This window comes from Callionymus lyra, chromosome 2 (assembly GCF_982586985.1).
Source record: "Callionymus lyra chromosome 2, fCalLyr1.hap1.1, whole genome shotgun sequence".
In the NCBI taxonomy this organism is placed as follows: Eukaryota; Metazoa; Chordata; class Actinopteri; order Syngnathiformes; family Callionymidae; genus Callionymus; species Callionymus lyra.
This window is the reverse complement of record NC_141819.1, coordinates 28,131,307-28,158,722: the sequence shown is the minus strand read 5'-3', so window position 1 is coordinate 28,158,722 and position 27,416 is coordinate 28,131,307. Positions and strand designations below refer to the sequence as shown.

The 27,416-nt window shown below is 38.0% G+C and overlaps 1 protein-coding gene across 2 annotated transcripts in view; it reads left to right on the top strand.

Annotated features, from left to right (window-relative positions):
* lpp (LIM domain containing preferred translocation partner in lipoma) overlaps positions 1 to 27,416 on the top strand; it is a 123,041-nt gene that overhangs the window by 73,066 nt on the left and 22,559 nt on the right. For both annotated transcript variants that reach the window (XM_087784449.1, XM_087784450.1), the window contains one exon: positions 14,594 to 14,690. In XM_087784449.1, coding sequence (XP_087640575.1) covers positions 14,594 to 14,690 — 97 coding nt within the window. The remainder of the gene's footprint in view (positions 1 to 14,593; positions 14,691 to 27,416) is intronic.

Below are 27,416 nucleotides of genomic sequence, written 5' to 3'. Positions count from 1 at the left end.
CTCATACAATTTCAGTGAACTTTTTCAATTATGAACTTTGAGCTGAGAGAGTTCTTTTTTGAAATCAATGAACTGAACTTTGAACGTGTTCCCGTAAAACGTTAACTTTCCCAACACTGGTTGAGACTATCGTTAGAACCAGTTTCACTCACTCCTGGAGGTGGGTCGTGTTTCCACCTGGGGTTATTGAGGTCACTCCTTCACAAGCGCCACTTCACGCCTGGCTGTGACCCTGGGGTCAGCACAGGTCTTTACAGTATCCAAAATTAGATTGAAATTTGTAGTCAGAGTTCTGGCTGCATCCACTAGTGTGTGGCCCCTTCACCACAACAGAAACACGTCAAAATAACATTTTTATTGTTACATTTTTAAACGTTTATTTAATATAAAAGAGATGGTTATTCATCAATTTAGTTTATTTGTTATCTCTAGAATTTTCTTCTGTTAATATCCTAATTTTAATAATGTTTATTTTCTCATTTGCTAATCTTTTATCAGGTTGCATAATTAAGGTCTACCTGAAATGAAATTTTCCAGGAACTTGTTTTTAAATATACAATATTTGAATCTATAATGTTTAAATTAATTGAATTCGTAAGTACAAGTGCAGCCTTGTATCATTTTTTTAGAGTTCACAATAATAAATTGTTTATTCATCTGTGATTGATTATTTTGTATTTACATTCATCATTAAAGCATTTAAAAACATTTTACAGCTGTATTTTTAAAACAAGAGATCTTCGTGGTGGTTCTCTCTGATGCTTTATTTGGTCGGGAGTAAGTTTCTTATGGATCACTGCTGTTTGTCACATCCGTGTTCATAAATAATAGGCCCTGCCACCTTCCTCTCCTCCGGCTCCGCTGACTGGTTGGTAAATAATCGGCCCGATCGATAGCTGTCATTTGCAGGTCAGTGAGTCCTTGCAGTCTAAAATGAACCATGGAGTGAAGTTCTTTTCATGAATACTCTGACGTGTTTTATATCACAAGATTGATGCTTTACGTTCATAGCTTTCCTGCCTTCTGTCCTTTAGTCTTTTTGTCTTCCTTCCTCATGACGTCAGCATCTTCTGTTGCTTTCAGTTTCGATGAGGGCTTCGTAATGAAGTTGTTTACTCGGTTTTATTTAATTAAAGATGTTCCCTCGTCACTCCTTAACACTTTACCCAATATAAATCCACTGCCGGAGTTGCGAGGTTGTCTGTTGGAGTCAGAGATCAGACACTTGTCTGCAGAAACAGTGGCCCCTGCTGGTGTCTTTCTCGACATGCTCCTCTCTGTGTTGGCTACAACTAGATCCATCCTCCTCTCAGAACACACGAATGTCTAAAACAAGTCGCTTTGAGACTATGTGCACATTATTCCGGTTAAGAATAAGATGTTTTCATTAAAAGAGAGGAGTTGCATATACTGTACAGTCAATGTGTATATTTTTGACATGTTTCTTGATGCTCTTTATGACATTTTGTCATGTAGCTGTCTGACTTATATTGATTAGTGAGTGTAATATACACATCAAAAAACAATCTTTTTGATTTATTTTCACTTTGACGAATTGACCAAACATATCCTCCATTTATTGAAATGCACGCAAATATTATAACTATAAGACCGTTTTTTGTAACTATTCAATTATTTAAATGAACATGTGTTATTTTGATGGCTAAACAATATTAATAACGACTTCAATTGGCGAATAATTCCCTTAATAATAATTCTCAAACATTTGAGTAAATAGATCTGATGTCTGAATAATTAAAACTATAGTATTTATTATTATATTACTGGTGATGAGTAAATTAAACAGTTGTGATTCCACAGTTAACAATAATAAAAGTCCTGCTGTACAGTTAAGAATCAACATGACAACATTATTTATTTCATAATAACTGCCATCTTTATTAATTTTTCATCTGATAGCTTGCATTGTGTCAGGTAAAATAAATGATCAGGACAATGTTTTACTAATGATGTGAACCTGTGCTTGTGCAATTCAACATTTGTCTTCTGATAACAAGGTCCAGATGTGAACGGAAATATGAAATTATAACGGATGTTGTAGAGATGATAAGACTTGAAGGTCAGCGACAGGTCAGGGGGGGTCAAAGGTTGTAGGCAAGAGGCCTATTGCGTCTGAGAGCGTTTCAATAGTCAGTTTGATCCTATATTTGTCTCTTTCTTCCCCCCAAAATGAGGCCTTCTATTTTCCCATTCATCCCGTAACAATGCTGTTGAGCGGTGGACTTGGTAAAATCTCTTTCACCCATGTTGGTGTAGTCATTTGCTTTTGTTTTCTCCTCCTCCGATTGCTCGTGGCACCCCTCTGTACGCTCAGAGATTTTCAACTATCTGTTTGCAGGGGGATGTGTCAGTAACGAACAGATGACCTACTTTTTACACACGCAGCATCTTCCAAACATTCCAAGGCCCATCTACATAAATAACACTACTGTAAGAGTCTGCCATCCGTTTATATAAAACCAGTGTACAGCAACCATTTAAGCGGCTGAGGAAAATAGCACTTATGGAATTTGTTAATTTTTAATTATCGGCGGCGGCTCTGAGCACAGCTGCTCTACAGTTGACTGTTGTTATTTTTTTCCTGAGCATTTAATTGGAGCTGAAACAGCATGACCTATTTTGTTTGGAGAGCATGTCGACTTTTTAAGCGCCTCCTCAGAAGGTGGCCCTGAGCTTCATTCCTCTTACATGTGATGCGTTACACGTTACTCCATTCAACATGCAGGCTCAGATTCATTAGCTGGATTTCAAGAAGCTGCAGCCCTTGGAATCCAACTCTAAAGATGGAAACCATGTGACTTCTATTTCAAACAACGAGATGTGCCAGAAATATTTAACCAGAGGAGGGCCAAACAACAATACATATCTATTACTGCCATTGTATATTGTTTTGTTACCAGGGTATTTACGATGATTTGTATTATTATTCATTCATTTTCTACTGCTTACTCCCTTATTAGGGTCCACGTTACTTGGGGCAAGAAGCAACCCTGAACAGGTCCCTAACTTGTCACAGGACACAGACCAACAACCATTCACACACGCACTCACACCTGTGGGCAATATACATTTTTATTCAACCTCTGTATTAGGACTGTAGCGATACACTAATCTCATACAAATGAATGCGATATATTTAGCTCCTGATATGATTTGATGCAACATATTTTACTAATATTTTACTAAAAACTAATACGATTCAATATGCGAAATATTCTGCTCACAATAAGATATATTCAGCTAGCGATTACATACGGCACGATATATATTCCGCTTCCAATGCAATTTGATATAATCAAGTCACGATACGATTGAATACAATATATTCAGCTCACGATACGATTGAATACAATATATTCAGCTCGCGATACGATTCAATACAATATATTCAGCTCACGATACGATTGAATACAATATATTCAGCTCGCGATACGATTCAATACAATATATTCAGCTCACGATACGATTGAATACAATATATTCAGCTCGCGATACGATTCAATACAATATATTCAGCTCACGATACGATTGAATACAATATATTCAGCTCGCGATACGATTCAATACAATATATTCAGCTCACGATACGATTGAATACAATATATTCAGCTTACGATACGATTCAATACAATATAATCAGCCCACGATACGATTCAATACAATATAATCAGCTCACGATACGATTCGATACAATATATTAGCTCACGATACAATTTGATACAATATAATCAGCTCACGATACGATTCAATACAATATATTCAGCTCACGATACAATTCGATACAATATAATCAGCTCACGATACGTTTCAATACAATATAATCAGCTCACGATACGATTCGATACAATATATTCAGCCCACGTTACGATTCAATACAATATAATCAGCTCACTATACGATTCCATACAATATATTCAGCTCACCATACGATTCAATACAATATATATTTAGCTCACCATACGATTCAATACAATATAATCAGCTCACGATACGATTCGATACAATATATTCAGCTCACGATACAATTCGATACAATATAATCAGCTCACGATACAGTTCAATACAATATATTCAGCTCACGATACAATTCGATACAATATAATCAGCTCACGATACGTTTCAATACAATATATTCAGCTCACGATACAATTCGATACAATATAATCAGCTCACGATACGATTCAATACAATATATTCAGCTCACGATACGATTCGATACAATATAATCAGCTCACGATATGATTCAATACAATATATTCAGCTCACGATACGATTCGATACAATATAATCAGCTCACGATACGATTCAATACAATATATTCAGCTCACGATACAATTCGATACAATATAATCAGCTCACGATACGTGTCAATACAATATAATCAGCTCACGATACGATTCGATACAATATAATCAGCTCACTATACGATTCCATACAATATATTCAGCTCACCATACGATTCAATACAATATATATTTAGCTCACCATACGTTTCAATACAATATAATCAGCTCACGATACGTTTCAATACAATATATTCAGCCCACGTTACGATTCAATACAATATAATCAGCTCACTATACGATTCCATACAATATATTCAGCTCACCATACGATTCAATACAATATATATTTAGCTCACCATACGATTCAATACAATATAATCAGCTCACGATACGATTCGATACAATATATTCAGCTCACGATACAATTCGATACAATATAATCAGCTCACGATACGATTCAATACAATATATTCAGCTCACGATACAATTCGATACAATATAATCAGCTCACGATACGTTTCAATACAATATATTCAGCCCACGATACGTTTCAATACAATATATTCAGCTCACGATACGATTCGATACAATATATTCAGCTCACGATACGATTCGATACAACGTAATCATCTCACGATACGATTTGATGAAATATAACCAGCTCATAATACGATTGGATGCGACATATTCAGCTCCCACTAAGATTCGATGCAACATACCCGGCTCGCGATACGATTCGATACAATATAATCAGCTCACGATACGATTCAATACAATATATTCAGCTCACGATACGATTCAATACAATATATTCAGCTCGCGATACGTTTCAATACAATATATTCAGCTCACGATACGATTCAATACAATATATTCAGCTCACGATACGTTTCAATACAATATAATCAGCTCACGATACGTTTCAATACAATATGTTCAGCTCACGATACGATTCAATACAATATATTCAGCTCACGATACGTTTCAATACAATATAATCAGCTCACGATACGTTTCAATACAATATGTTCAGCTCACGATACGATTCAATACAATATATTCAGCTCACGATACGTTTCAATACAATATATTCAGCTCACGATACGTTTCAATACAATATGTTCAGCTAACGATACGATTCGATACAATATATTCAGGATACGATTCAATACAATATATTCAGGTCACGATACGTTTCAATACAATATGTTCAGCTAACGATACGATTCGATACAATATATTCAGCTCGCGATACGATTCGATACAATATAATCAGCTCACGATACGATTCGATACAATATAATCAGCTCACGATACGATTTGATACAATATGATCGGCTCACGATACGATCGGATGCAAAACAATAAGCTCCTGATATGATTTGTAACAATATATTCAGCTCCTAATATGATTCGATGACAAACAGTTCCCAATATGGTTCGATGCAATATTATTATTGCATAATATATTATTAAATTAATATAATTTCCGCAATGATTTTTCATGGACATTGATTTTTTTTGGTGACATCTTGATTGTTCCACTCTTTTTTAGGTGGAATTAGTGAAACTGAAAGACAAATATGGGCCTCTCGTCTCCACTGGGCTTTTGTAGAATTTCATTGTTCCTTTAGCTGTGGAGGATGTAATGAATGCTGCCATCTTACTCATGGAAGTTTAATGGCAACACAAAAGTTATTAAAATTATCATTTTATTTCACACACACTTTTTTAAAATATAATTGAAGCTAAATAATAAAATACACACTAAATAATAATATAACAATATATTCAGCTCACGATACGATTCGATACAACGTAATCATCTCACGATACGATTTGATGAAATATAACCAGCTCATAATACGATTGGATGCGACATATTCAGCTCCCACTAAGATTCGATGCAACATACCCGGCTCGCGATACGATTCGATACAATATAATCAGCTCACGATACGATTCAATACAATATATTCAGCTCACGATACGATTCAATACAATATATTCAGCTCACGATACGTTTCAATACAATATATTCAGCTCACGATACGATTCAATACAATATAATCAGCTCACGATACGTTTCAATACAATATGTTCAGCTCACGATACGATTCAATACAATATATTCAGCTCACGATACGTTTCAATACAATATATTCAGCTCACGATACGTTTCAATACAATATGTTCAGCTAACGATACGATTCGATACAATATATTCAGGATACGATTCAATACAATATATTCAGGTCACGATACGTTTCAATACAATATGTTCAGCTAACGATACGATTCGATACAATATATTCAGCTCGCGATACGATTCGATACAATATAATCAGCTCACGATACGATTCGATACAATATAATCAGCTCACGATACGATTTGATACAATATGATCGGCTCACGATACGATCGGATGCAAAACAATAAGCTCCTGATATGATTTGTAACAATATATTCAGCTCCTAATATGATTCGATGACAAACAGTTCCAAATATGGTTCGATGCAATATTATTATTGCATAATATATTATTAAATTAATATAATTTCCGCAATGATTTTTCATGGACATTGATTTTTTTTGGTGACATCTTGATTGTTCCACTCTTTTTTAGGTGGAATTAGTGAAACTGAAAGACAAATATGGGCCTCTCGTCTCCACTGGGCTTTTGTAGAATTTCATTGTTCCTTTAGCTGTGGAGGATGTAATGAATGCTGCCATCTTACTCATGGAAGTTTAATGGCAACACAAAAGTTATTAAAATTATCATTTTATTTCACACACACTTTTTTAAAATATAATTGAAGCTAAATAATAAAATACACACTAAATAATAATATAACAATATATTCAGCTCACGATACGATTCGATACAACGTAATCATCTCACGATACGATTTGATGAAATATAACCAGCTCATAATACGATTGGATGCGACATATTCAGCTCCCACTAAGATTCGATGCAACATACCCGGCTCGCGATACGATTCGATACAATATAATCAGCTCACGATACGATTCAATACAATATATTCAGCTCACGATACGATTCAATACAATATATTCAGCTCACGATACGTTTCAATACAATATATTCAGCTCACGATACGATTCAATACAATATAATCAGCTCACGATACGTTTCAATACAATATGTTCAGCTCACGATACGATTCAATACAATATATTCAGCTCACGATACGTTTCAATACAATATATTCAGCTCACGATACGTTTCAATACAATATGTTCAGCTAACGATACGATTCGATACAATATATTCAGGATACGATTCAATACAATATATTCAGGTCACGATACGTTTCAATACAATATGTTCAGCTAACGATACGATTCGATACAATATATTCAGCTCGCGATACGATTCGATACAATATAATCAGCTCACGATACGATTCGATACAATATAATCAGCTCACGATACGATTTGATACAATATGATCGGCTCACGATACGATCGGATGCAAAACAATAAGCTCCTGATATGATTTGTAACAATATATTCAGCTCCTAATATGATTCGATGACAAACAGTTCCAAATATGGTTCGATGCAATATTATTATTGCATAATATATTATTAAATTAATATAATTTCCGCAATGATTTTTCATGGACATTGATTTTTTTTGGTGACATCTTGATTGTTCCACTCTTTTTTAGGTGGAATTAGTGAAACTGAAAGACAAATATGGGCCTCTCGTCTCCACTGGGCTTTTGTAGAATTTCATTGTTCCTTTAGCTGTGGAGGATGTAATGAATGCTGCCATCTTACTCATGGAAGTTTAATGGCAACACAAAAGTTATTAAAATTATCATTTTATTTCACACACACTTTTTTAAAATATAATTGAAGCTAAATAATAAAATGTTTTTTTTTTTTTGTACAATGTGGAACATCAAACAGAAGGTAACCTATTAAACATAAATACAAGTTCAATATACAATTTAGCTATGTACATAGTGCAATTACATACACCTGAAATGCTAAAGTCTGAAAGAAACCTTATCTTTAAGCGGTTTCCGGACTGATTTTTGTTCCGTGTACCATAAACATTCCATGTCCAGAGAAAAACTCTAGTGACGTGTGTAGGTTGCTGCTGAACTTTTCCTTGGAAAACAATACTAGGCTTTTAATTGTTTGAAAAAAAAAATGTTTCCATCGTATGTTTAACAAATCCTTTGCAAATGTCTCTTAATGCACAGTTTAGAAGAGTCTTAATGCATGTAACCCACATAGTGATGCCCTCCACACGATACAGTCCCACTTCTTTGGAAAGAGCCAGAGTGCACGCATGCAAACACACTAACTAAAAGGATAGTGTGACCGATCCAGCAATCCTTCCATTGTTGCTGTGAAACAGAGTTGCCTAAGCTGCTGTAATCACTCATTTAGCATTTAAGCTACCAAAGCTTTTTTTTTTTTTTTTTTTGCTCTTCTAATCCAATAATAGGATGCAATCCTTTGTGCACATCATCTAATGCGAGAGTCCATTTGCTCTTGTCGACATTGTTAGCACAATCATTTTTGCTGCTCTTGTTTGGTGTAACAAAAGTGAAAGAAGTCAGGTATGGCGGAGCTAAAGCTCCAAAATCCTGTTAAAGCTGCACTGACACTAAATACCATGTGTCTTGGAATGTTCACCATTTAATCTGTGGATAAATATGTATTTACCCCTCAACTACAGTTCATCGTGTACCTTACATTTTCAGTATGTATGAACAAAGCCTTGGTTTTACTTCTGTAAGAAGCTAAACTGAGCACAGTTGATATCAGAATCAGAAACTTGTATTGCCACGGTTGTAAACACAACATAGGATTTTATTGGAGTGTCAGTACAGAAGAATGATAAAACAAAATAATTGTAAGAAAAACAGAACCAAGCAACAAAGTATCAATTCTGCGGCACCTTAATAAGAGTGGTAAAGAAAAGTTTGATTTGGTCATTTCAGCTTTTTTACAACGACATTATCATTTACTCCCCTCCTTTCTTTTACTTTAAAGAAAAAAAATGCGGAAAATACTTTCCTCGTCTAGTAAATATTTAATTACTAAACATGAATTATATTTTTAATTAAGATGTACTAAATTAGACTCTTGTATGTTTGCCTTTTTAATGTTTTATGAGTGAAATAGTAATTTTTTTGTGCATTCTTTCACAATATCAACCCCCACATTAGCGTAGATGATTAAAGTCACTGCTGGTGCTATTAAAATGATCTTCTTCTTGAGGTATGCATCATAAATATTGATTCATATTCAGAATGTAAAAGAGAAACACATATGCCTTGCTGCAAAAGTTGTATTTGTTGATTTTATACCCAATAGCCAAATTGTGATTGTTTATTTTATTTATGTTAAAAAAAATGAATGTTATGTTATGTTAAAAATGATGAAACCCAACATTTTGGTATTTTATTCCGTGTCTTATTCAGTTTGCAAATAGTAAATATTTCAATTTAAAAACCGATATTAAAGCCCCTAACTGTTGTTTTCTAAAATACTGGTTCTGACTCCACCTAGTGTTGAAGTTATACTACTGTAACGTTCTAAATTCTTTCTATAACAGTTTGCGGTAATTTTTTTACAAAACAAAATAAACCAGATAAATGTTACAATTTCTCGTTAAATCCTCCTGGTAAGTTGGAGAAACGTATTACCTTATATGAAAACACGTTCTCTGAACCACTGCTGTAAAGGTTGGGTTGCCCAGACAATGTTACGTAGTGAAGAGGATTATGAAGATAACAGCCTAAAGACATGACTGTTCAAACGACAGAAAATATGAAAAATAATGTTCAAATATTTCATGTTATTGCTTTAATACAATAATTAAAGACTGTGATTGAGTAGCATATTTAAGTTGAAGTTCAGTTAGTTTTATATACTTTGTTTGTTTTTCAGAAAGACGGTCTGAAAATGCTCACCAGTCAACTATTTTTCTTTGCCCTTTAGTTAAGATAGTTTTGCTTTGCAAAAATGATGTAAAGGTTTTGGTTCAGCAACACAACCTTCAATTCACTGCTTGGCTCCTTACCTGATGGCAGAGTGTACAGAGTGGGATTTGTGCCACATTCCTCCAGTGGTGAACCCAGCGATTTATCCTTTCATTTACAAGTTGAGCCATGTTTTCGTCACCTCACTCCTTTGTTCCACCACGACAGCGTCGCTCTGGTGCCCTGGGAACAGTTGTCTTTCCAGTTCAATCTCCTTCACCGCCGTGGAAGCTAGAAAGACAGAGCCCGAGGTTCAGTTCGTAGCGGGACACGACGCTGTCATGGGTATCAGGTGAGCGCGAGGCCGCGACGCCCACCCTCCTCCTCCGCTCCTCACGTAATCATATCTGACACAATGCCGATCGCGAGGTGGGAGGTATGCTCCCGATTTATTCCCAGATGTGGCAAGTGGTCAGCGATGGGCTCCGTGACTGCTGTGTCTGCTCACCTCGGCGTGGTCTGGCGTCTCACGCAACCGCTCTCTCTCGCATCCACTTGTCTTTCGTATTAAGTGGTTTGGCCTTTTTAAAGTGCTGCTGAAATTATTTGGCATGCGAATGACATTTAGTGGACCGTCAGGTCTCCTCTCTCCGCTATAATACTGATGTGAAATAACCGGAGAGTCAAACGCCGGACTTCCTGCTGGGTCTGAGAAATTAGCTACCTTTTGTTAACCCTAGCCCCTGTTGGATTGTAACCGTGGCTTCAATGAATGAATGTCAGTGTCCTTGGGGGGGGTACGCAAACAATTCCTTTAATTGAATCAGACGCAAGTGAAAAATCATATCTGAAGCACGTATAGCTGCTGTACCCTTTCTATTGTTGCCGATGAAAAGGAAGTGTGAAGCAATCATAAAGCATGCAGGGGAAGTAATTTCTTTCTCTTATTCAAGTGAAAAGTTATTCTGCGCTGTCACAAAAGACTTCCTAACAAGCTGCTTTAAACTCTCTGGCAGTACATTGCTGTGGGGTGTCAAGGGTGGATAAGGTATAAATTAAGCTTAAACTCAAAAGTGGGTTTCTGGTAATAGCAGCATTTCTTTTCCTCTGTAGCGAGCTTTTGATGTGCACCTCAGATCCACCGTGTTCTGCCCTTCGTCGTCAACATGCTCATCATGTGTTGAGTGTGTATTTGAGTTGTGTACATAAACTTTTAAAGTATTGTTTCTTCCTCCACCTGAAGTGCCTTATGACCTCTCTAGCTTAATTAAATACGAGCTGGCAAGAGAATGACGCTCTCTGGTTTCCACTCCGTGTAATGCTCCTTGATGCCATCCTGCTGTTTGGCACAGGCTTCCAAGGATTCCAAACCCTTCTGCTCCCTGGAGAGCGTGGTGGTGTGGCCATTATGGGATGTATCGTCATGTTCCCTAGGGGAAAATGATTCAGATTCTGTTGAATCTTACTGAAGAAGAATGGTAGAGTTAAAAAGAACAAGCTAAGATGAATGTTTCTGGCCTATAATGGAATTTATTTAATGTCCACCTGTGTCAAGTAATTCTCTGTGGCTCACACCTATGCAATTTGATTTGAACATTTAGCGAGAACTAGCCTCACAACAATGCATGTTGATATCATCACCTGCCGTTTAACGTGCCGTTATTTTTTTTAAATTACAAATGAATATCAGCAATTAATCTTCTAAATTAATATGATGGAATAAAACAATGTTGAATGGTGCTACAAGGATGAAAACTAATTGGCCTTGTGGTCTTTTAATGTATTATACTACTAGTCCATTGAATTCATATTTTCTTCTCTGCTTTGTGTACTTTAGCCTTCTGAGGGAAGGGCAAACTGACCAATCTCAGTTGAGTTCTATCCGGTCAGGTCAAAATTAAAAGAGCCTACCTGAAGTGTCAACGAAAATCTCATCGGAGTGGCTAGAGAGAGATTTATATCGCAGCCAAAGAGATTTACATTGTCGCTTGCTTTGCCTTTTTCAAGGATGCCCTTAGCTGAGAGACTACAAATTATAACAGGATGGTTTTAAATAAAGCTGTAAATGCATATCATGGCTGAAAATGATCAGCGCTAACTAGGCAATAATAAAATAAAAGTGTTGTTTTGCCACTGGCGAGACATCCACCTGGGTTACCAGTGGGTTTGTCAGCCTTACAAATCTGGCAATGACAGACCAAAGGCATCCGGATTCTGTGGCATAAATGCAAGCCACAGCAGTTTTTAAAAATTTGAAGTATATTTATTTCGACTTACACTGTATTATAAAGGATCTCCAGTTATTTCTAATCAAGGAGAGTATTATTTATTATTGTTTTGGTTCCAGAGAGTACTAGTGATGTTTAATTTCTCCTCTGGAGAGAGTATTATTGATTGTTTGTTTTATCTTGTTGCAGAGAGTATTGTTGATGTTTGTTTTATCTTGTTGCAGAGAGTATTGTTGATGTTTGTTTTATCTTGTTGCAGAGAGTATTGTTGATGTTTGTTTTATCTTGTTGCAGAGAGTATTGTTGATGTTTGTTTTTTCTTGTTAGGGAGAGTATTATTGATGTTTGTTTTATCTTGCTGCAGAGAGTATTGTTGATGTTGTTTTTTTCTTGTTGGGGGAGTATTATTGATGTTTGTCTTTTCTTGTTACATAGATTATTGTTGATGTTGTTTTTTTCTTGTTGGGGGAGTATTATTGATGTTTGTTTTATCTTGTTGCAGAGAGTATTGTTGATGTTGTTTTTTTCTTGTTGGGGGAGTATTATTGATGTTTGTTTTATCTTATTGCAGAGAGTATTGTTGATGTTGTTTTTTTCTTGTTGGGGGAGTATTATTGATGTTTGTTTTATCTTATTGCAGAGAGTATTGTTGATGTTGTTTTTTTCTTGTTGGGGGAGTATTATTGATGTTTGTTTTATCTTATTGCAGAGAGTATTGTTGATGTTGTTTTTTTCTTGTTGGGGGAGTATTATTGATGTTTGTTTTATCTTATTGCAGAGAGTATTGTTGATGTTGTTTTTTTCTTGTTGGGGGAGTATTATTGATGTTTGTCTTTTCTTGTTACAGAGAATATTATATATTTTAGTACTTACTTGTGACGAAGAGTATTATTGACATTGTTTTTGCTTGTTGCGGAGAGTACTATGAATGTTTGTTTGATTTTAGTACTTTCTTGTTGTGGAGAGTACTATTGATGTTTTTTCGATAATGGGGAAGGGAAGGGTCGGCTGAGAAGCTCACGGTTGACAACGGCTCCTCACCAGATAAACAATGACGATGCCAAAAACAAGTGATCTAAACAAAGGTCCAGCTTCTCGTAGCACAATGACCCTGAGCAGATTGCTAAGGCGTCACTGGAGCGGATTTAATCATCGGGCAGCTCATCAAACAAAAAGCATACAAATGAAGGCGTCGATAAAACCATAAGGATTTCTTCACACAATCAGTAATTAGTCGTCCTCTCTGAATACTAAAGCTGAACTCACTCGATGTGTCATCGACAGATTCAATCCTTCACTTGACACCGTAAACCATGGATAAATTACTTCTAAACTTGGGCGGTCAGCAGCTCCCAAATGTCACAATTAGAACCATCTCAAAGGTCGGCGTTTTTTTCTCCTCTGGCGCGGCGATATTGAAAATCAAAGCTACTGTAAAGATCCAGCCTTCACTCAGGTGTGGGGAAGGTCAGAGAAGTGTCACTGGTGCAGGAATAAGCTCGCAGCATGGAGAGTCCAACTCTGGCCTCCAGGGTGTCTGGAGAGGACGCACACCTTGTTGTGTGCCGACAGCTCACAACATGGCAGGAGCTGTGTTCTCCATCTCCGCCTGTGATTGACAGAAAGCTTCAGGAGCCTCACGTCAGCCCCATACAGACTCACAGCAGGAGGATGTCAGAGATCGGCGGTGCTATCTTCACAAAGTTATGTCATCTCTTTGAAACCTTTCACGGATTATTCCTCACTAAAAACTCTAGAAATGTTTCTCTTCATGCTTACCCATTTCTTTTTTTTTTTCATCCCCTTTTCCTTCGTTATCACCATTTTCCAAACAAAAGCATTAGTCAGACTCGAGACGGTTCCACAAGGCACCGAAGCCTTGTGGGTTTGCACCAGTGGGGCCTGGGCCATGGTCAGGCCTCCCAGAGGAGAGAGGCCCTGAACCATCTCTGCATGCTAATAACATTGACTTGACCTTGAGCAAGAACTTGGTGAAGTCAGGATTTTGTAATCCTTGTTATTCCGGTTAAGATGAACGTTAAGTGTGTTGCATTCTAATGAATGTCTTTGTCCTCCCGTCCTCAGAGCAGTGCACCTGTGGCCCACCCTGAAGACGAGCTGGAGCGTCTGACCAAGAAGATGCTGTTTGACATGGACAACCCCCCATCTGAGGAGTTCTTCGGTAAGTCGACTTCAGCAAGTTTGTTTCAACCTAATAGATAAAAAAATATATATATTTCCTTAGACTGTAACTTCCCCACGTCGGAAATGTTTTGTGGACTCAGGGCTGTAGAGTTTGTTGAAGGTGAACATTTCCAACCCTCTTATCCATCCCTTGTCAAGGCTCAAATAAATGGGCAGATTTTCTTCCCCCCTCTGAATCGGCCCTCGAGGTGAAGTCACAAAAAAGGATATCAGTGTGATCAAAGGGTGAGGTTTGACTCCTGCTATGGATATAATAGGAATAAGAGATAAAGGTTCAGATTAAAAAAGCCTGTTTTTTTCTCAAAACCTTGTGCTCGTTCTGATTGTCCTGCGCCGGACACTTATTAAAATTGTCTCTGAAATTGCACCATTCACTAATGTGGAGTTGTTCAGGGTCAAGGATTTGGTTCCGTTTTCTCTACTTTTATGGGGTCAAATGCGAATTTCTCTACGCGGACAGACTTTATTTGATGCGGAAATGTGACATAGTTCATGTTTTACCATTATTCCAATAACATTTTGTCCAATTTGATTAAAAAACAACAAATATAAATGTTCAGTATACAGTACACATTTTTAGGCTCTTATTTTCATCCCAAAACTGAAGCTTTTTTCAAATCCAGTACAGCAAATAGGAGTTGATCCATCAATGAAAGTTGTTTTGTGGCTGACACAAAAATGTAATTTGAATATGGAAGCAGAAGGTATGAGGATATCATTAGACGTCATCAGAAGCAGTCATTTAAAGCAGTGGTCCCCAAACCCAAGTCAGGAGTCAACAATTTATATTATTGAATATTAGGTGTCTAAAATGTGGTTTTATTTTGACAGAAAGATTGTATTTTCTCTAATGTAACATAAGTCTGTGGCTCTTGATACGTCAAGACGCTTGATTAAGTCAAGTTTATTTAAAAAATGATCCTGTTAAGTAGTGAAAATTAAAGAAAGAAAAACTCTACTGGATTTATTTGAACGTAAATTTGTGAACATAAAGCCGAGATAATAACAGCTTGTGGTGCAAAAAACGATGGGGGACCTCTGATTTAAAGAACGCCCACCTCAACATCACGTCTCCTCTTTATTGATCCATGTTTATGAAGTAGAAGGATGAATATATTGTGTTTTTGTTTTTTTTTCTTGGAAAGCATTTGAAATTCAATGAAGTTTTCATCAGAAACCCACCTCCTGGATCAAGCAGCGTTGGTTGCTGGTTGCAACGCTCATCTATGAAACGCGATTTAAAAGCATATTTTGTTCTTCTCCGTGCACATCCTCCCTCGGTCCTGTGCGCTGCCAGCGAGTGGCATCACGTCTACTGCCGGAGCTCTAAATCCCCTTTGCCCTGGAATTAGTGGCCCGTGCCCATTAGACACCTCGCTCAGCGCATCGTAAGTCTCTCAAACAGGCTTTATATCGCAGCATAATCGCAGAGCTCCGTGTGTAGGTGTAGTCAAGCTACTGGGATGAGTATTTAACTGGTATTAAGGGGATATTCAGCGGCATGCATGTGCCCACCCATGCTAGACCGGCGTTGACATTGGATTTCAGTCAAGCTGCACAGAGTTCTTGTTCATGTAGGGACACCTTTGGGTGAACGGGAAGGCAACGCTATACCATGCACGTGTGCCTTTTCCGCCTGCTATAAGGCGTGCGTGGCTGAGCTCTGGTGAAACAAGGACATGTGAGTTGAGAAATGGGTCATGTGAGCTGAGGTAGCAAGAACTAGTCAGGACTGCATGTGCGTCCCCAGCTGACAGTGGCTGGCTGTTACAGGAGAGAGTTTGTGTGTTTAAGGGAGGAGGGGGGGGTCATCTCGTGGTTAAACAAGGCGATGGCTGAATTAACTGCGAGAGAGAAACGGGGATGAGGGCAGGCGTACAAGACTGAGGTGACTGCAGGGACTCATTAGAAGAGAGTTGAAGCGCAGGCACATGCTGCTCTGCAAATCCACCGAGTCTCATCCTCCCCCGCTGAATAATGTACATATAGTCACCACGGCAGTGCTCAAATTGACTTTGGTCCGGCTTGTTCTTCACTGTAAATCAAGGCTGCGCGAGGATCAGTCCCTGAGCACAAGACTTTTGTAATTACAAAGAATCTAATGGCACATAAGCCGTCTCAGTTTTTCTGGCTGGGTGTGGAGGAAGGAGGGCTAGCATTTGTTGGAAGCCCGCGGCTAGTAATTAACAAGATTAATCAAAGTGGGGCTGCGATCTCCGGCACACCACTGAACTGAATCATTGTCTTCCTACAGCAAACTTTTATTGCCATCACTAATGTCTTTGATGAACTTCTAATTTGAGAGCGAGATAGCCGGAGCTCATTGGTCCAGAGGGGCTTAATTGAATTGAATTAACGTTGCACTCTGACTCGCCGATGTCCCGCTGTACTTTCTGAGATCCTGTGAAGCTCGTGAATCAAAGGATGGATTAAAACGAGCAGTGATCTACCTTGAATATACGTTTGCTAATCACTCGTGATGACATACAATAAAATTGCAGATAATGAGTGCTCAAGGGAAGTTGAGCTTTAAATAAAAGTGTTAAACGTCAACTATCTGCCAATCAAGGATTCAAAAATAATAAGAATTGCATTGAATTACACGACAATTCACACTCTTTTTTTAACTATTGTTTTTTTTTTAACGTTTGTTATGTTTTTTAACGTTGGGACTGGGGGCCTTTTGCAGCTTTCAACCTGTATTCAAGGGGCCTGCATGAACTCACATGAAACTATACAACTGATCAGCTAGAAATGAGTTTATTATTCATGTTTTAAGTATTTTACTTGCTTTTAAATTCATTACTTGTCAAATTTTAAATATTACTTATACTCTCTTCTCTCGTCCTATGTGTCTATTCTTGGTATTTTTTGTCCCTGAAAATACTTTAAGAGGTAATTTAAAGGTGTTATATCATATTAGCTTGTTTTATTAATTGGTTTATATTGAAACAAATGTATGTAAAAAAAATTTTTTCAAACTTTCTCAATATAACGACTTTATTACAGATTGTTTATTTGTGTCTATTAATTGCTTATTACTTAAAGCAGGGGTGGGCAATCAAAAATCTTTAAGGGTCACATTTAACTCCGTGAATGTTGTTAGGGGCTGTCAAGCAAATAGAAAAATGAAAAACCCCTAAAAAAAAGGACATGCGTCATTAGACCATGACATTTATTAAACTTAATAAGCTGCAATTCTATTCTTGTATAAATTCGTTTTTTCAAAACATTTCTTCAATTCACTTAAAAAAAAAAAAGTTTTGATTAATATACACTTAAAACAATTACACACAAAAAGGAAGGAAGTGTTATGTGAAAATGTAAATGAATAATAAATACAAAATACATTTGTTAATGCATTAGAACCATTTATACATGATCATACTTTGACATTAAAAGGGCCGCATAAATACAGGTGTGACTTAAAGTAATAGCTAGTCATCCATTTTAATGAAGCATCTGGTGCCCAGTGGATGAACTTCCTCCTTAAAGACACTTAAAAACCTTGAAATACCTCCAAACTGCTCGTCTGGAATGTCCGTCTTGAATTGAGAAGAATTGTCCTGGACAAACTGGAATAAGTATATTTTATGATCGTTTGTTTCAGACGTTTAAAGGATAACAAGCAATATAAACCAAAATATTGCGAGCACTTCCAGAGCGCACACAGTCTACAGTCTACACTGGAAGCGCTCAATAGAAGAAGGATGTGGTATATGGATGGTTTTAAGCATCGTTTTGGAGGAAGTTGAGCGCAAGTCGCTTCAGTAAATGGTTGTACGTGTTTGCCTGTAACTCAAAAAAGAAATCTGAAAATAATCCCAACCCTTAGTCGACATGAGTGAGTAGAAAATAAGTGAAGTTTGAATCTTTAGGTGAACTATCACTTTAAGTATATTGTCTCTTGCTAAGAATCTATTTTCCTTCTGTAAAACTGGCCGTCCAGCAAATACACCAGTGTTTGAGGACTCCCTGTGGCAAAAATAAGATTGTGAATAAAAGGCCCGCTGATCTTCCGGCGCTCCTGAAATCCTGAAAAAACCTGAAAATGATGCGCTGTGAAAGAGCGTCTTTTCTTGTGAGAAACCCGGTTGACAAGCCAGAAATTCTCCCAATGATTGAAGCGCGCTTTGAAAAGCAACTGATTAGTCCTGATTTAGAGTTGCAGATTAGATTGGAGTAATCTGAAAGAGCCTTTTCTTCAAATGTCATCATCCGTCATATGTAATCCACTTAGGTTGTGCGTAGGTGTTCTGTGTTTGTGGAAATCTAATAAGACACAGCCGCACGTCTCAGCTGCTCCTCAGTCTCGGCATTTGTGCTGGAGAGGAACTTGCATTATTTTGTCATCACTACAGTCCTGTCAACCTAAAAACCAGGACATATAGCTGAATAATTGAAAGGATGAGATGCTCTGCATTATTAACAATTAGTGGTGATGATTCTTGAGCTGGAGTTTCCTTTTCTTTTAACACCCAAAAGTTGAAACTTCCTGTCAAATTCTCACTGTATAGAAACATGTTGAGTCGTGATATCTCATCAATATTTATCCCAGGATTTCCAGGAGGATCTCAAGTGGCGGCATAAATGTTTCCGTAATGGTAAATCAGATGGCGCAAACATTAGCGATTCAAACCGGCGCACTGTACTCCACTTAGAACTCTGAGCTGCCCCCGAAAAAAAAAAAAGAAAGAAAAAGAAAGCCTTTGCAAGTTTTTGTCTTGTGATGAGAGCGACTGAACGTTAGAAAGTCTTTGCGATTTTCTCCTCATAATGTCAACCGGAAGATAGACTGGAGGAAGCCTCATAATTTATAAGACACCTCACATGAAATGTTCATGAGGAATCGGAGGAAAGATACTAATGGTAGCGACGCTCCGGCAACGGTGCAGGCCAGAGGACTCCGAGCAGATCAGTTAAGGTAATTGGGTCGGTTCGCAAAGTGCAGATAATTCAAGCCCAACAATGTCTCATTAAACCACTGATGCATCACAACTTAATGTATTAATAGGATTCTGGTTTCGACAGCTCTGTGCATTGTCTCCCATGCACTGGTGGAAGAGATTTGCATATAATGGCAGTCGCCCTCAGCTTCCTCTCAGGAGTTTGCTTTTATTTCTGCCTCGACTTGTCATAACAAAAAGGAGTGTGTGTCACAGTCAAACCCTTCTCTTGCTTTTTAAAAGGGCCCCCCCACTCACCCGCTCCTCCCCACACAGTCTCCTCTTGCCTTCGGCCAAACATCTTTACTGATCCAGGTAACTGCTCCGTGTTAGGCTTCACAGATCCGCGTTTATTTGCATCATTATTTTCCATCTTTGTTTGGCTGCGGAGACGACTGGAAATAACTCGAGACGTCAGTTTACCAAGAGTAGACTGTATTTCAAATATTAATAATAATGGCTTTAAAACTTTATATTGGAATCTAGAATTGCTGGAAACCAAACCTGTTTTTCATCCCGTTATAAACAAACATCTCGCGCTATATAAACACCTCACACTATTCTCCAGTTTTCTTGTTTTCACTTGAATACACAATGCTTTAACCCTTTACATCCCACAGTTATGAATGGGTTTCCATTCGATTTTATGGCCGTATTCATGCATAAAAAATGATTTTTGACTACGCACTTTAATCCCTTTTTTATCTTGAACCTAAAAAGTTTATTAACAGTAATATCAATTCTTTTCATCTTTCAAATATAAAATGACATTTTTTTAATTAAACGACCGTAAACAGAAGTGATTACTCTTAGAAATGTCAAACTAACGTTTAGTTTTTCTTTGTTTAAGGCTGATATACAACAGAATTAATACATTAAGAATATAATGAATTCTTTTATTTTTTAAAGTTACAAATTTAGTGTCTTGATTTCTCTTGAGTATGTTCAAAGTATGACCCGAGTGGATTTAATTTGACCCATAGTCTCCTTTATAAATTGTATTTTTCAACCACATTTTTGAAATAAAAACAAATTCTCTCTCATATTCAATTTTTGCGACAAAATCCAAGTTTTTGTTGAAGTGTATGAAAAAATAGTGTCTTATTTTTCAGTATCTTATCCCTTGGTTTGATGTCACTGTTCACATCTTGCCCTCACATGTTCTGGACACCCCTGCTTTCCACGAATACCAGTGAAAATCCTGCAAAGAGAAAATGTCAGATGTATTCATTGCAGCTGGTTTCATATGGAGACGTGCACCTGATTTTCAATGTAATTTTTTTAATCATTAACAGTATTTTGTTGCCTTTTCGCAGCCATTACTGTATTAATTTTAATGCTAAGAATTTTCAACAATCTGCAAACAAATACTTAAAAAACGAGGCCCACACATTAGAAAAAACAATGTCACACAGAAGCCACAGTGTCACAAGATAGAAGGGTTTCTAACAAAGCATGTGTGGACCCAACACGGCTGACTAACAAGCACAGGCGTCCTCCAGGGCTGTGGCTTGTCAGGCCAAAATCCTTGTTGACATGACTGTAATGAATCTCATAGTTGTGGAGCTCAGCATTCCACTCATTTTCGTCGACCAGTCCTGTAGCCACATGAGAAATAGTGACAGCATGAGAGGAGAAGGTCAAGTAGCCAGGGGGTGGGCGGCGAGAGAGAGGGGGGGCAGTAGAGGCGAGCATGAGCTAACCAGCTTATTCTAGAAAACAATGGAAATAGAACAGTGGCATGAAAGGTCTCTGCCCAGAGAATGACCTCGACTGTGTGTTGCTCTACAGAGGATGAAGGCAGATGTTTGAAAGCAGACTTGTCAGGCCTGATCTTCTTAACTGGTCTTTTGGATGGAGGGATGTTGAAGGTCTATTATCACTTGCAGGTGTTTGCTAGTTTTATTCAGCACCAGGCCCAGTATTAAATAAGTAAAAATACTTCTAAACTAAAAATTGGCTTTTGCCTGAAGTTTCTGCAACCATGTGGATTTCAGTAGCAGCTGACATTTGGGTAAAAAAAATGTATTTAACATGTTTTTTTCTAGAAGTAAGCAATTTAATAAAGGCAAAAATGTTAGTGTGCAATTTCGGAATGTTTGAACGAAGAAAACAATGTTGATGAATGGTCCAATCACTGGCACCGACTGCACTCTGTTCGTCGAGTAGTATTTTTTAAATGCCAGCAAACAATGTGAGTCAGAAGGAGGTCAGGGACCCCCCAGGGGCAGGAGGGGAGTTTATCCTTGAATGTCTGCTGACATGGCAGCTCTTCTGGAGACACCATTGCACCACCTACAGTGGGATTATTCTGTGATATCCACTCACAGCGATGATCCTTTTGTATGATTTCTGGATCTTCCATCGTGTTGCTCTGCTCAGATTGGGCTACTTCTGAGCATTCTCACTTGTTTTTTAGGATGTTTAATAATTATACTTTTGGGGTTCCTCTTTGGAATCCTGGTCTTCTTCTCGCGCCCCCAACACCGGCGAGCGATCTCGCGCCGCTGCTTTCTAGTTTCTCAGCTCGGTCTTCCCGGCGACAGAAGCCCAGTCGTTGGCAGTGGTTCACGTGAGGTGACCGCCCGTCAGCCCCTCCTCGCGCTCATCGTCCGTCCTCCCCCGCCAGGCTCCGCTCTCGCTACTGTGCCTCGTTGAGACAGCTCCACTGAGGCTTGCAAGATCAGCTGCCGTGCTAGCCCAGCTGAGGCTTCTGGGCACTCACGTTGCTAGATTTCATTTGTGAGTGAGCGTTTGACCTCAGGAACGAGGAGACGTCCTCATGCACGCCATATCCTACTCGTGGGCGCGACGGACAATCCCTCGCGCCGACTCCGGACGCACTCACCTGTTCTCTGGCCCCTACTTCCCCGTTCCCCCCCCCACGACTCCCCCGACAACCTGCTCCAAAAACATGTAACCCACACTCGGTCGCCCCTCACTTTGGCCCCGGGGCCGTGACGAGCCGAGCTTTAATGCTCAGTGGCAGAGGCTCGCCTATTCTCCATCCTCTTCCATGGCCGCAGCAGTTCTACAGATTGCTATTTGCTGACATTGGGAATGAGATTAAAGGCCGGGGTGAGCAAGGAGGCGTTCAGAGATTGAAATGCTCTGATGACAGCGACGGCTCTTGTCATACAGACGCAACTGAAGGCTACAGCAGTGTCAGGCTGCTCGCGGGGCATCCCGAGCCGCAGAGTAAATCAACCTAGAGGGCGCCGAGAGGAAACAAAAGCCCAGACCTCGGCCCGTCGGCACTTCCTCGGCTAATGTGTTCGACAGATTTATGGTCGGCTCGCAGCGACTCCGCAGCCTTTTGTTGACGTGTTCAATTAAGTGTGAAGAAGTTTTCATAACTTTGTACCTTTTATTTGGCTAACCTTCCCAAATCTGTCACCATATATTTATGGGATGCAATGTGTTGTTCTTATTCAAAGGTTCTCCAACGATGCTTGAACTTGATCTTGGCTTTGAGGAGTCGGATCCGTGTGTCAGGATATCAAATTAAAATAATAATTGATACTCTGATCAGGAGGCAGTTTAAGGCTTAAACAACAAATCAATTAACTCAAGAAATAGTTAAAGTGTTTGCTGAATAAATATTTTTAAGAGTTTAGAAGAAAAATTGGAAGTGAAAGAAAAGGATAAAAACTCACTAACCTTGTGAAGTTTATTAATTTGTGTTTGTTGGCTTGTGCCAGTTCTCTATTATTTTTTATAAGAAACATTTTATCAAAGTCTTTCATTTCCATGTGAAGTATCTCCACTTTTCTGAGTATGTGCCAGCACTGGGTGTGTCTCACTTTGGTTTTTTTAAGTTTTTTAGTTTTTAGCTTTTTTTAATGCAGATAGTTTTTAGACCATTTGTTGGTTTAACAAAAATATTTAACATAGTTGTGGGTTGTTTTTATGAAAATGAGTTTAATATTCAAATTTTGTGAAATGTACGATTTTTTAAGGCCGTCTCTGAAAACGTGGCTTAGTCATAGTCAAGTGGAATGACTGGGTCAACATGAAGTCAACAGATGATTAGATATGAAGCATATGGTCAAAATAGTTTGACAAAAACAGAGACTGGAAGTAAAGAGCTTCTGCTTCTAGAGATATCTCAGTTTGTGATGTCTTTTTAACATTTTTAGCCAAGCTTAATTCCACATTAAACTTAAGGTGAGGGACATTCTGCTTACAATATAATTATATTTGAAACTTCATAATGTGTAAAACTCACTCCCACCATTCACCCGTCCATAAATTACAGTTGCATTAGCAACTTGGACTAAGTCCTCTTTTTTTTCTGCGATTGAGTTGTAATAACCGGCAAGGCAGGCCCATGGATATTGGATAATATAACTTTGTTTGTGATGTTGTCATCACTTCACGTCATTATTGATGTTTTTTAATCGTCTCTTATGTGGTGGTATCATTGTCTCACTAGACCTCAGTGACCGATTCCGCTTCATTCCTTGTGAAAATCCTTGAATTATTAAAGAAAGATATTGAAAAGGTGTCATGGTATAATCTTGCAAAGATCAGATATTTCTTCTGTCACTTGGTAATACAATAGTCCATCCAATTTCCTGAGTGTGATTTTTATTTTTTTATTGGTTATTTTTAACTTCTGATTTTCCTCATATTACATTTACGAAAAGTAATTTTCTGATGGAAGGATTTCATGGAAATATATCATTGTTTTTTTTAGAAGAGGCTGTGGGTAACCCTTATAGGGTTATACATTTAGCTTTTGACATTAAATTATATTGACAATATATATAATGTATATATTAAGGGTTATATGTGTGTTTTTCTGAACGTTACAAACTATTTCTATGATAGTTTTGTCCAACTTTTACTTTAAGTCCCTCATCCTGTAATGTAATCTGGTGTGAAACTACAATTGCCTGCTGTGCCTTTGGGCTTTGTAAGGGTTGCGCCAGCAGAATTGAATTCATTAGTAATGTTGTGTGAAAAGTTTGGTCTGCCACAAAAAAAAGTTCCTTGCGATTCTTCTTTACATGCGCGATCTTTGATTTCTGACGATGTAAGATCAAATTGAGCTGCGAGTGCGCTCCCTCTCTGCCTTTCAAGCCTCTTCAATATCACGGCGTGTAAAAACAAAGAAGGCAAAGAGTGAGGGGGAAATCTGAAGTGTTCTGCCACTCAACATCCCCCATTCCCAAACAACAGTGTCTCCCTGCCACTACAAATACATTAGAAATCTATTATTTATGGGACAGAGTCAGGGCCTCTTTAATCTTTTCCTTTTATCCAATTAAATTGTCTAAGCATTCTAAGCCTCTGTAGCTCACAGGGAATGTGCTTCTTTAAAAAAAAAAAGAAGAAAAGATTTTCTCTTCAGTCCTTCTTTTGACTTTCAATGTAACAGAAGCGACACTTCTGAGGCTTGAAGAATGAAAGGAGGAAAGTGAGTTAAGTGTAAATGAACTCCCCCGCCCTACCCATCACCATTGCATTGGTTATACAGGAACTATTTGAAGTTCCGATATTAAGGCTCTGTTTCCATTCCCCGCGCAAAGGGACACTGGGGAGCCGAGCGGTCTTTCATGATTCCTTTATGCCCACTGAAATGGTTGGAAAGTATTTGGGATTGTCTCTGTAGGGGTAAATATCTGGTTTCATCAAATGATGTCCTGTTTTATTCAGGAAAATCTGTTGAAGTATTTGTCTCTAAACCAATATTGTCTACTTCCCACACAGTCCTGTGAAATTATTGATGTGATGCATCTTCATGCACTTTGCTCACTTTTCTGTTATCTTACAGTAAATGTTTAGGAAAGTTTGGAACTGGCGGAAGAAGGATTATGGTGCAACATTTTTCACTTTGGAGAATTTATAGCAGTATTGTTCAGGATGTTCAGAGACGAGGATTGCATCACAACACTAACCCTGACTTTCAGAAACTGGTTCTCTGTTTTTCAAGTTAACATTAAATCAACAAACTCCAGATACACGCCATTTAGAAGATCCACTTACGAGTGTCTGACTTTCAATTGAGTCAACATTATGTCAATCATCTTGAGTGAACGGTAAAATTAAGCTGCAGTCAAAGTTATTGGAAACTTGTTCTGGTTCAAGTACGTTTTTATCTGCAGCAAAACATAATAACTGTTCTTATTGAGGTCTAACCTGATTAATTAGTTTTGTAGCCTCAGGTTTTCTAAAGCAGATAAATTGATGCTTGGGAAAAAAAACAAACCTTTTGCTTCAATATATTTTAGGTGAATTTGTCAATAATATATTTTAAGAAATTATGAACCTAATAAATGAAGTTTTATTGTTGTTTTAATCATTGCTTTTACATCCAACTTCATTGAACGATTATTTCAGCAACATGATAAACTGTCTTCCTAATAAAAACCTATTATATATTTAACCATAATTTGAACGGATCAGAAAATATTCATGATTCAATGCATATTACATTTAGCCACAATATTTAAGTCCAGGTTAATTCTAATATCTACTAAAAATATATATTCACATTTAAATGCAGTAACAGTAGTTTGAAGGCAAAAGGGCGGTCTAAGTATTTTCATTGAGAAATACAATATTGAAACTCCTCCTTTCATTGATCACCGATCTGTTGACAGAGAGAACACGACGATATTGATGAATGATATTGATGTAGAAGAAAGTATGCCAGATGTCTCAATAACAAAGGAGGGAATTACTGTCTCCTCTTTTCCCCAAATCTGCTAATATACAAATACTCTTACATTTCATATTTATTTATTTTCATACATATTGATTTTCTTTGGCATATTCTGCAGACGCTAGAGAAGACTAAAGTGACAGTCAGTGCTTTATTGTTTGTGTTACTTTATTGATGTTTATAGAGTGACTTGTATCTCACTTGCATCACGTTTAAAGGTCTCTCCCCTGAGTTGTCATCGGTCGTTTTTCTTGTGCAGTACAAATGTACAAATGGATCTGTTGACTCAGTGACTCGAGTGTAAACCGCTTTAAACAAACTATTATTTTCATTTCAAATGATCAACAAGAAAAACCTCTTTAAGTCCAGGGTTATTTTTTATATTTTCAAGTTCGGAGCATTCAAAAGTGGCTGTATTTTAACCGTGTTAAGACATCTTTGTGTGAAAAAACGACCATGTCTGATGGACAAAAGTTGACTCGGTAAAACCATGGAGACAATACAAGTGTCTAAATTAATCCTGTTATTGTGTTTGCGACGGTTATTCTGAAGGAGAAACAACAAACGGTAGATTTAAATCTTCTGAGCTGCACATCTCTGGATCTTCACAGATCAACCCACACACACACCGCTCTATGTGTGGGCCGCTGACGTGTGTGTGTGTGTGTGTGTGTGTGTGTGTGTACTGTACATGATCTACATGCGTCTGTGCCGGTGCACGCTCGCCTGCGTGTGTGGCACGTCTGCCGCTTTCTTTTGTTTACACTCCTGTATGTACACAGTGGCGCACAAATAGCTCCTGTGGGCCCTCGCGATCACAGTCTGCCAAGAGGAAAAGGATTTCCGAGAGGATTCCGTCTTCCTATTTAAAGTGGAGGAGCCCTGTGGGAGATGTTTGGCATTCTCATCCACTCACTGAAGATGGCCTGTGATCTGAAGTCACTAACAGGCTCAGCAGGCTCCGTCTCCCTCTCTCTCCCCGTGGCTCTGTGAAGTGATTACCCTGCTTGTGATTCCACTGACACCCACATGTCCCCCGGAGACGTGCCTTCACTAGTTTGTTTAATCTGCCACCGTGTACAGTAGG